This window comes from Brachypodium distachyon, chromosome 1, assembly GCF_000005505.3.
Source record: "Brachypodium distachyon strain Bd21 chromosome 1, Brachypodium_distachyon_v3.0, whole genome shotgun sequence".
NCBI lineage: Eukaryota > Viridiplantae > Streptophyta > Magnoliopsida > Poales > Poaceae > Brachypodium > Brachypodium distachyon.
This window is the reverse complement of record NC_016131.3, coordinates 69,261,074-69,272,743: the sequence shown is the minus strand read 5'-3', so window position 1 is coordinate 69,272,743 and position 11,670 is coordinate 69,261,074. Positions and strand designations below refer to the sequence as shown.

The following is an 11,670-nucleotide window of genomic DNA, read 5'->3' as shown; positions in this document are numbered from 1 at the left end:
CTTGCCCGCCAATAGAATAGATTACTGCCGGTGAGGAAAGACCGGATCGACTTTTTTTTTTTTTTGTGAAGCCGTGAGCAAAGACCGGACCGATTGTTGTCTCTTGGCTCCCGATAATGCAGGCCACTTTTCAGCAACTCTCTCTTGCCAAATCATTAACGGCAGCATGCTAAGCTGCCTGCACGTCGATTTCAACACGCTGCGTCTCGGGATGTGTTATGTAGCCTCTCCGGACCACACTGCGAGCTAACGTCGTTTTATTTGACTTGGGTGCACAATAACATGACTTCTTAGCACGGACAGAATTTTAATTTTGAAAGGACGAGGGTGATGAAATGGAATATTTTGAGAATTTAATAGGATTTGATTTCTGCGGTAGTATGTTTTTGGATTAAGACGTTAGGATTTGTACAATTAGATTCGGAAGTCCCTGTAGGAATCCTCCACTTGTCTGGATTGCAGATTTACAGTGTTGTGGTCCTGATCGTTGGTCGATGTAGAATCAAGGCCTCACAGTCAAGCCTTCAGAGACCATTTATAATGAGAATCGGATAGGCAGGACGAGAATGCGCAGAGAGATTGCAGGAAGGGATCAAAGACGACTTTATTCAAGTTAGACCATGTATGTTCTGACACTTTTAGACTTTTTTCTTTTGACAGTTTGGATCACAAATTGAACTGAAAATTTCACCTTGAACCATAATTTTAGCAACCGAAGAGGTCTGACATATTAATCCCAGTTGTCGGGACGTGCCTCGAATCTGACTTAAGTGAGATCATGAGCGAAAAATATGATCCAAACTATATCGCATAATATAGTGGCCGCAGATACGTAAGCTAGTTTTTAAACCCATAATATCAATATTTGCATAGCCATTGTGACCATTACAGCGCTGGCACCCCCATGAGACTGAAGTCTGCTACTCCTCCGTTCAATAAAAGATGTCTCAAGTTCTTGTCAAAATTTGGATGCATCTAGATATGACTTAGCGTATAGATGCATTCAAATTTAGTCAAAGTTGAGACATTTTTTGTTGGACGGATGAATTATTTAAACCACAGAGTCATCCTAGACATGCTAGTTAGACGTTCTTATGTTACAAACATCTGATACATCACCTGGTAAAAAAAACATTTGATACATCAACGATTTATATAACTTTTTGAAATTTTATATAGTTTGATGTTTCTTGAAAGGATACAAACGGGCTCCTGCAAAATGTTTGGTTTCTACTAAGCCAATTTTTGGATCCTGTGTCAAATTTTGAACTGGCAAGTGTCCTGTGTGGCTGTGTCCCCTGTCCAGTAACCTAGAAGCAGGACTGGGAATCCCGTTGCATCCATGGCACAAAATCGCTCGCCGAACACAGCATGACTTTCCCGCAACAAATCATGCTCCGGACAGATCTGCATCGGTTCATCCCATGATATAATCCAGTTTTACGAACCCGTAAAATACTCTATCCTGGGCAATGTTCTCCCAAGGACTCGGTCCCGTTTGACCCCTCTATTCCCGGTCGTTTCCCCAGCCCAGAGCCCCAGAGCAAAGGAAGGAGGAGGTCAGGGAGCTCTCATGCCATGCCACCACCCGCTTAATTCCCTTCCCTTTGCCTTCCTCCTCCCAGTCCGGATCCCCATCCTAAAAGGCTCGCCACCTTCCATGAAATTCGGTCCAATACTTCTTCCATGAAAGTATCGCCGGTCGAGGTGAGGTAGTAGCGCCGGAGTCGGCCCCACGTACCCACGACGACGCGTCAACGGCGGTCCCGCCCGTCCTCGCTTCCTCCTCCCCACGCGGTTGTTCCAGGAAAATGCCGCTGTGAGTCTGAGGAGGCGCGTGCTATTTAGGCGGGCAGACAAGGGTTGGTGGGGGGAAAGTGGAGAGGGTTTCCTCGCTTGTTTGACAGGAGGAGAGGAGAAGGGAGGGGAAGGGCGCCAGCAGCGATGGAGAGCTACCTGAACGAGAACTTCGGGGGCGTCAAGGCCAAGCACTCGTCGGACGAGGCGCTGGGCCGATGGCGCAAGGTCGTAGGCGTCGTGAAGAACCCCAAGCGCCGGTTCCGCTTCACGGCCAACCTCGGCAAGCGCTCCGAGGCCGCCGCCATGAAGCGAACCAACCAGGTACGTGCTGCATCGCCTGTTTTCGCGTCGATTTTTTTTTCCTACCTGTTGTTTGTTCCTCGATTGTTAATTTGGCTGGTGAACAGAAGAGGCTAGAACTGCAAGGGAGAAAAATGTTGTTGCGCGAGATGAATTTGCCCCTTTGAATCTCCCGTTTGTTCCGTAGTCGTGCTTGACAATGTCAGCTTTTCCCCTAACTTTTGCGGGCGTACAAAAAAAAAGCGCAGGTTGCACATGCGTAGTTGGCAGAGGCGTAGAGCAAGTAGATACAGCGTGTCAAATTGTGATGTAGAAACTCTTATCGGGATATCAGGCCTTCATTGCAATCTGATTACATAGAAGCAACTGCTGGGATATCAAAGTAAACATCTAATTGTTACATATCTGTTTAGAGTGAATATGTCTTTACCGCTATATGAAATAGTATAATTGTTAGCGTTTGTTTAGAGTGGGTGTGACATTATGTTATGTGAGTAGTGCACGCATGTAAGATTCAAAATTAACATGTATAGTGATTTACGCCAAAAATAAACTTGCCGTATTTGAATTTGAATTATTTTCCATTTACCAGAGCAAATTATCCAAAGGAACACAGCAGAGGCTAATAGGCTAGAGCCTTCGTCAACTTCTGGCACTTGTAAAAAATGCAGTATCATTATGGAGTACTTTATTCAAGAAGAATCTTTAGGCGTTTATTTTTGTCATTCTCTGATGGTCTGTCCACAGCTGTGGTCTTTTTAAATAAACTTGTCCTCCAATAAACATGTTGAAGCAATTTTCAGCTCTATCTTGTTTCAAAGGCCGCACTTGTCAACTATCATTTTTTCTGGAAATTAAAACTGCATGTTGAAGCAATTTTCAGCTCTGTGAAATCTGAGAACAATTGCTATTCTTGAGACTTATGTCACACTATACCTACTTCAGGAGAAGCTTCGTGTTGCTGTGCTTGTTTCAAAGGCCGCACTTCAGTTCATCCACGGTATGATACCAGAGCATACCCGAATTAATCAACGACAACTATCCTTTTCTTATCAATGTCAAATCTTACCACGAATACAATCCCACAGGTCTTGCTCCCCAGAGCGAGTACACAGTCCCTGCCGATGTGAAGGCAGCAGGCTACGGCATCTGTGCCGAGGAACTGAGCTCAGTCGTTGAAAGCCATGACCTCAAGAAGCTGAAAGCACATGGTGGCACCGAGGCCCTCATTTCTAAGATATCCACCTCAGAGTCGGATGGGCTCAGCACGGCCAAGGGCAAGCTTGCTTCCCGGCAGGAGATCTTCGGCATCAACAAGTTTGCCGAGACAGAGGCCCGCAGCTTCTGGGTCTTCGTCTGGGAAGCGCTACAGGACATGACGCTCATGATCCTTGCTGCATGTGCGTTCTTCTCTCTTGTTGTCGGCATTGCCACTGAGGGGTGGCCCAAGGGCGCACACGACGGCCTCGGCATTGTGGCCAGTATTCTTCTGGTCGTGTTTGTCACTGCGACAAGCGACTACCGGCAATCCCTGCAGTTTAAGGACCTTGACAAGGAGAAGAAGAAGATCACAGTGCAGGTCACCCGGAGTGGGTACCGGCAGAAGCTCTCGATATATGATCTTCTTGTCGGTGACATTGTGCACCTTTCCATTGGTGATCAAGTGCCAGCTGACGGTTTGTTCGTATCTGGGTTCTCGTTGCTGATAAATGAATCAAGCCTGACTGGGGAGAGTGAACCGGTTGCTGTCAATGCCGAGAACCCATTTCTTCTGTCTGGTACTAAAGTTCAAGACGGTTCTTGCAAGATGCTCGTCACAACAGTCGGCATGAGGACTCAATGGGGTAAACTGATGGCCACCCTAAGTGAAGGTGGGGATGATGAGACGCCATTGCAGGTCAAGCTGAACGGCGTTGCCACTATCATTGGCAAAATAGGCCTTGTCTTTGCTGTTGTCACATTTGCAGTGCTAACTGAAAGTCTGTTCCGCCGCAAGATCATGGATGGTTCGTACTTGAGTTGGACTGGAGATGATGCATTGGAACTGCTTGAGTTCTTTGCTATTGCTGTTACTATTGTTGTCGTAGCAGTTCCCGAAGGCTTGCCGCTCGCTGTGACCTTGAGCCTTGCATTTGCCATGAAGAAGATGATGAATGACAAGGCACTTGTCCGACACCTTGCAGCTTGTGAGACCATGGGCTCAGCAACCTCTATTTGCAGCGACAAGACTGGCACACTCACGACAAACCACATGACTGTTGTCAAGGCCTGCATCTGTGGCAAGATTAAAGAAGTGGATAATTCTTCGGAGACCAAGAGCTTATTCTCTGAGTTGCCAGATTCCGCCATGACAATGCTGTCGCAGTCCATATTTAACAACACCGGTGGGGATGTTGTCATCAACCAGGATGGCAAACGAGAAATACTGGGCACACCAACTGAGACAGCAATTCTAGAGCTTGGCCTGTCACTCGGTGGAGACTTCCAGGCGGTGAGAAAAGCGAGCACCCTCGTCAAAGTTGAGCCATTTAACTCCGCAAAGAAGAGAATGGGAGTGGTCATCCAGCTGCCAGGGGGTGCATTCCGTGCTCACTGCAAAGGCGCATCAGAGATCATATTGGCATCTTGCAGCAAGTACATAAATGATCAAGGAAATGTTGTCCCCCTTGATAGTGCAACCGTTGCTCATTTGAATGCCACTATTGATAGCTTTGCAAATGAGGCACTTCGTACTCTGTGCCTTGCCTACATCGAAGTCGAGGGTGACTTCTCAGCTAATGATCCGATTCCTGAAGATGGGTACACCTGCATTGGTATTGTGGGGATTAAAGATCCAGTGCGTCCGGGTGTAAAGGAATCCGTTGCCATCTGCAGGTCGGCGGGTATTACTGTTAGGATGGTCACAGGTGACAATATCAATACAGCAAAGGCAATTGCCCGGGAATGTGGCATTTTGACCGAGGGTGGTCTTGCAATTGAAGGCCCTGATTTTAGAATTAAGAGTGCAGAAGAACTGAATGACATTGTACCAAAGATACAGGTATATTTGCTGCTTTTACTACCCTGCCATTTCTGACTTTTTAGATTTTATTTATCAATTTGCTGTGATTGCATGTATCAGGTGATGGCGAGATCTTCACCCCTTGACAAGCACACCTTGGTGAAGCATCTTCGGACTAAGTTAGGTGAAGTTGTTGCGGTGACTGGCGACGGGACAAATGATGCACCAGCACTTCATGAGGCTGATATTGGACTTGCGATGGGCATTGCTGGAACTGAGGTAATTTTAGGGAAAATATTTATTCCATCGCATGGGAAAAATAGTCATGACAGATGAATAAACAAAATACTAGAAAATTCTTAGGCATAACTAGCTATGACTCAGATTGTCTCGCAATTTAATTACTACTTATACGTGTGAGCATAGTCTATAAGGCCTTGTACTTCACGATTTGCACAGTTAATCACATGTCCTCTCAATTCTAGTCCTTATTTAGTTACAGTATGACTCATTTTAGTATCTGTTTGAAGGTTGCCAAAGAGAGTGCCGATGTCATTATTCTTGATGACAACTTCTCCACTATAGTCACTGTTGCTAAATGGGGTCGATCAGTGTACATCAACATTCAGAAGTTTGTGCAGTTTCAACTGACAGTCAACGTGGTTGCTCTCGTTGTGAACTTCTCATCAGCTTGCTTGACAGGTACACCTGAATTTTTGATGTGTTCATTTAAGCTAGCTCTAATCTGCAAAAGGATAGGCTGATTCTTTGACTTCAATGATCGGAAAAAAATCAGTTCATTTCGGATGTTACCTACAGGTCGATTCCATGCTCATATGTTCTAATTACTTACTATAGTAAACTAACTCCCTAGGGAACTACTACTGCTACATGCCAGTTAAGTCATGATACAAATATTTCTTTCAGGAGATGTAACACTATTTAAAATAAGCTACACTTGGAAATTATTGTAGTAATATAGCAAATCTATAGTTCCTAGTTTATTTCATGACATGTATTTCATTGTTTTTGTACTTCTACTTGTAAATCCAGGGAGTGCTCCCCTTACTGCTGTCCAGCTGCTCTGGGTCAACATGATCATGGACACACTAGGAGCACTAGCATTGGCTACAGAACCTCCAAACAATGAACTGATGAAGAGGACTCCTGTTGGAAGGAAAGGGAACTTCATCAGCAACATTATGTGGAGGAACATCATGGGACAGGCATTCTACCAGTTCCTTGTAATTTGGTATCTGCAGACCGAAGGAAAGTGGTTGTTTGGAATCAAGGGCGACAATTCCGATCTAGTGTTGAACACACTCATCTTCAATTGCTTTGTGTTCTGCCAGGTAATTTGGAAGTTCTTACTACATCTATTTTATTTCTGACATTCTCTGGACTGTTTTCTGTTTCTTGCCAAATGCTACCAGTTACTCAGCAACTATACCATGCTTTTGGCAAAAATACTAAATGTGGTCAGTACTGCATTTCTTATACTTCAATAAATAATGTAGAATCTTCCTAGAATCCTTACTATCCGAACTAGAATGCAGTGCTGTCAATATTACTACCTCGCTAAGTATGACAAGCCAACAAGCCTGGCAACTTCATCACCAATTTTTTTGAGTAATTTCTTCCGTGATAGTATGAAAGTCCGCTGAGAGTTTCGTTGCTGTGCAGGTGTTCAATGAGGTGAGCTCAAGAGAGATGGAAAGGATAAATGTATTCAAAGGCATCCTAAACAACAACGTGTTCGTCGCCGTGCTAGGTAGCACTGTCATATTCCAGATCATAATAGTACAGTTCCTGGGTGATTTTGCGAACACTACCCCTCTCTCATTTAAGCAATGGTTCACCTGCATCGTCATCGGCTTCATAGGCATGCCAATCGCTGCGATAGTCAAGCTTATCCCGGTTGGTTCAAGTTAGTAAACCAGAACTAATTTCAGTCAGGAACTGAAGTCAGGTAGTAGGACTACGTGCTGATGATACCGGTGCAGCTTTGGGCATCGCCATGAGCATAAGAAACTACTCTTTCCGCTATAATGCATTTTATCTAGGTGAATCTCTGCCCTTTTCTTTCGCATTTGATCTAGAGGATGAGCCAAGATTGTGGGCTTAATTCTTAAAAATGTGTTTAGTAGACCCCTGTAGCTTTTGTTTATTTTTGTTGGTTTCCTCTCGTTCTTTCCTTGGAATGGTGGAACTTGGAACTGTATATGACTCGCCTGATAAATTTGCACCAACCTAATGTACTGGGGGCATCCGTTTGATGTACACCTTTGACAACGCTGTTTGGATTGACTTATGTGTCGCCATCCTTGTGCTTTTAACGGGCGAATTTTTTTCTATGAACTCACGTTACACGCAACGAAACTGTTGTGATGAGTCTCTTTGGGGGGGAAACTACAATTGTTTTTTTCATCCGTTGTGACAATGCCCTGATTATCTCTAAAACGTGCTTCTGTGGAAGTTGCCATGAAAATACTAGTACCTACTAACTTCGACCATGAATCTGTTAGCATGCTAGCATCAGCAGATACACCACAGAATAGTGTGTGCGGCTGCACAGGCTTGGCAGTTAGCTTCTTTTGGCACCCAGACTTATCTCCACATCACAGCTGATTGACACACAAGCAGCTTGCTTCCATCACCACTGTCACCCAGTGCCAGTACAAGATGTTTTTTACCAGTCAAGCAAAGCATTGTTACTCCTACTCCTACAACTCTACGGCACAAGAAACACTGCAACAAGCAACCACTTGGGATAAAATTCCAGAACTAATTTTTTACGTGGTGCCAGACCAAGACAGCACAGCAAAGGCAGTACACCGAAATTTTCAACTAGGTCATGTCTCATTGCTACTAGTACTCCACTGCTTCTGACTGCAAGGGGGGCAAGGCTAAAAGAAATGCAGTGCAGGGTCATCCGTCCATCCACAGCCATCTCTGATCATGCAATGGGAGGAGGGGTTTCTTTGGTCAAGATCCTGACACACATGCAGCTCCTGTACTTGAAACATTTCACAGGAACACACTACAGTCTCTCTTCTTGAAGGCAGTGAAAAAGAGACGAGGAACAGATGCACTCCTCACATGCTGCCACATAAACAAACAGAAGCTCGGCAACAGCTGGTGTGAGCTGGGGGGCCTGTAGTCTGTACATCTTCACGGCCTATTTCACCCCCGCTGTATGGCTTTGTGCAAGTAGAAATTCTGCACTGCATGATACACACAAATACAGCAAGCCATTGTTGCAAATAGCAGAGCTGGTGATCTGAATACTGATGACATGGCATGGCAGCTAGCAGCATGAGGAAGGCAGGAGGCGGAGCACGGTTCCTCTCATCCACAAAGCAACAGAGGAACAACTCCCAACTACCCATTGCTCAGCAGCAATTGCACACGGGCCCGAGAAGAAGAGGAGAGAGAGGCAGTAGAGTTTGGTTCAGCATCTGAAGAACATGCCAAATGAGCCAAAATGGCATGACTCAACAGAGAGGAGCAGGCCATTATCATATGAAAGATCTGGTTAAGTATTTACCACTGTGGAGTGGCAGTCGATTAACCAAAAAAGACGAGAGGATAGGCCAAGCTAGCTGGCACAGTATTCACGCACACAAGGAAAAAAATAATTCCCCACTCATACCTAGGCTTTGCTCTCACTTTGAGCAAGAGCTCTTTTCTTTTGAGCAGTACTTGGCCTTTCTCACTCTCTCTCTCTCTCTCTCTCTCTCTCTCCTCTTTACACTGCCTTTTAAGCCTGGGAAAGATCTCCTCAAAACCAAAATCTTTCCAATCCTGACTTATCAATCAACTGTAATAATTGCACAATCAGTAGAATCAAATCCGCCCCCCTATTTAGCCACACCCCCCTGGGAAAACAATGCTGAGAAACAAAAAAAAAAGGGGTGAAAGAAATTAGCTAGAGTGCGAGCTGGACTCCAACCAAACATCCCAGCTCCTCCCTCCTGGTGCCGCTAAGGTGAATGCAGCCTTTTCCTCTTATTGTCCGGGGTTGCCTCCGTCGAGGTCGTGGCATTACTATTACTATTGTTGTTGTTGTTGTTGTTATTGGCGCCCATGGCAATGGAGGAGCTGTCTGAGCTCATTCCGATGTGGGCAACGGAGACGCCGGAGGAAGCCACCTCCCTGCTCGATTGCTGCATGGACCTGTCCTCCTCCCGAATCATCACTCTGTAGCAGGAATACACATGCCCCTGCCACAAGAACAGCAGCGCCCGCATTAACTCATCATTGCCCTTTCCACCGGCAGATTTCCAAAACGGATTGTTATGGTGGCAGAGCGGGAATGGAATAGAGAGAGAGCTTACGGTGTGTAATTGCTGCCATGATGAGCCCAAGATCGCCTTGAGCTCCTCATCTACGTCGGGAGATGTCGTCCCCTCCTCCTTATTGTTGGCGCCGCACGCGACGAGGATCGATGCCAGCGCAATGGTGGACGGCTGGTACTCCACCGAGCTCATCGCTGCCGATGATGGACGTCAGAGAGAGAAAAATGAGTTCTTTTCTCAGTCGCCTTAGAAATAGTTATTCGTAGCCATCCAATCAAAAAAAAATTATTCATCAGGTGAGGGGGGAGAAAATGGCGGACCTTTGATCGAGGCGAAGATGCACCTGACGGCGCCGAGGACGATCGCCTTGCGGTCGTCGTGGCGGAGCCTGGCGGCGAAGCAGCCGAGGTACGGGAACGGGGTGCCGGCGATCATCTGCCAGTTGAGCGTGGCGAGGACGAGGAGCTCCATCCGCGTGATGGAGGCGCTGTCGAAGTCGTAGCCGTCCACCAGCAGCCCCAGCTCCGGCAGCCGCGGCGCCCGGTGCTCCTCCAGCTTGGCCGCCAGCGAGAGGCACGCCACCGCCAGGAGCTCCAGGGCCCACCCCTGCCCCGTCTGAGAGCCCGTCGCCCCACACCAAAAACGGCAATGCGTGAGTCAGAGGCATTACATCGAACACTCGACCACAGAAGAAAGATGACAAGAAGAGCGAGAGTTGGGGACTCATTACATCGACTCGCCGCTGCGCCAGGAACCGGTCGAGGTACGTCACCGCGACGTACGCCGTGTTGCCGCTGAACAGGAACCTCGCGTTCGTCTGCAAACAATCACCGACGCAGAGAAGAAGAAAACCAAAGGAAACCATTAAAATAAAGATCCCCATTCTCTTTTTGCCGAAACAAGTTTGGGGGGGGAAAGGCGAATGGGGAAAAGAACGCGCGAACCAACCTTGACGATCCAGTCGACGCACGCGGCGCGCGCGGCCTTGGTCCACTCGTCCATCGTCTCCTCGCCCCCGGCGCCGCAACCGCCGCCCTCCTTGGAGAGCATGAGCGCGACGTACTCGTCGTCCGTGTCGAGGAGGAGGAGACGTGCGTCGTCGTCGCCGGCGGCGGCGAGGCGTAAATCGGCGGCGGCGGCGGGGCTGTCGCCGTCGTCGTCGACGAAGAGGTCGTTGCCGTCCTCGAGGCAGATGAGGGTGGAGGTGGGCGTGGCGGGGCCGGAGGTGGACGCGTCCCCCATTCCCCTGGCGGCGGCGGCGGCGGCGTCAAACCCAGTCGTGCATGCGCGCGCGCGGCGAAAAAGGAAAGAAAAGGCGGAGAAAAAGGGGAGGACGGACGAGGGCGCGGAACAGAAAAGGATTCCCCGCGCCCTCCACGCCCGCAAAGGGAAAGGCCGGGGAGAGAAATCTGCAGTTGGAGAGGCGGATTGGAGAGAGAGAGAGAGATACAGGGAGGGAGAAATGGATGGGCAGTTGAGCTGTGGGCGCGTGGGATGGGCAGGAAGGGCTTCGCGCGCGAGCCCGCCAGTGGAGAAGGGCGCAGGGTTTTGCAGGCGACGACCCGTGGCGCGCCTGCTGGCTGGCTGGCCTCGGTCTTGTTTTGTTTTGTTTTGTTTTGCCTGGATGTACGTATCGATTTACGCTCGTGTGGTGTGACCCGATCCCGTCTTGTTGCGCGTACGTGCGCGCGGCCCGGTCCGCAACGATGGATGTATCTGCAGACGCGGATCCTGCTACAGGAAATGGTTCGTGTATTCATATTAACACTGGATTTCCTGAATTTGATCTTTCATCGCCAGCCTTCCCCTTCCGGAAGCCCCAGATGTCACATCAGTTGTTTCCTCCTGAAGGCCAGAAGAAAACTCAATTTGCCCGACTGTCATCGGGTCCGATCTTCCATGTGCGCCTATTACTGATTCTAGTAGTAGTAGTGTTTTCTAAAATTCAATCCGGCTCCCAAGCACATCCAGGCGCTTGAATGTTTATTTTTACTGAAAATTGTAGGAAAGATTTCGACAGTATAATTATACTCCCTCCATTTCGACAGGAAAGATTTCGACAGTGAAATGAAGGAGGTATTAAACAAGACAAAGTATTTACAGGGGGGGTGGGGGGGGGGGACGATGAGAGATAGAAATGTCGTTGCACAAGAATAAGTTCAGCAGCCAGATCTTTTTGACTTTGACGTAGAATTGTGTTTTTGTGGTCCGGTTGTCTTTTGCTCCTAGTAAATGCTTCCGGCTAGAGGTTCTTGTCTCCATCTGATGGAG

General features: G+C 47.7%; 2 protein-coding genes across 2 annotated transcripts; one reads left to right on the top strand and one right to left on the bottom strand.

Moving 5' to 3' along the window:
• The first annotated feature begins 1,420 nt into the window (after positions 1-1,420).
• On the top strand, positions 1,421-7,410 carry LOC100825243 (calcium-transporting ATPase 2, plasma membrane-type). Its single transcript, XM_010230707.3, has 7 exons — positions 1,421-2,121; positions 3,046-3,100; positions 3,189-5,140; positions 5,222-5,380; positions 5,632-5,803; positions 6,155-6,453; positions 6,785-7,410. Exons 1-7 carry the CDS (start codon positions 1,945-1,947, stop codon positions 7,031-7,033), a joined length of 3,063 nt encoding a protein of 1,020 aa, XP_010229009.1. The 5' UTR covers positions 1,421-1,944; the 3' UTR covers positions 7,034-7,410.
• Positions 7,301-10,981, bottom strand: LOC100832008 (cyclin-D5-3). Its single transcript, XM_010230706.3, has 5 exons — positions 10,348-10,981; positions 10,130-10,216; positions 9,720-10,014; positions 9,439-9,593; positions 7,301-9,324 (listed from the first exon to the last, which is right to left on the bottom strand). The coding sequence occupies exons 1-5, from the start codon at positions 10,639-10,641 to the stop codon at positions 9,085-9,087; spliced, it is 1,071 nt and encodes a 356-aa protein (XP_010229008.1). The 5' UTR covers positions 10,642-10,981; the 3' UTR covers positions 7,301-9,084.
• Positions 10,982-11,670: the final 689 nt, after the last annotated feature.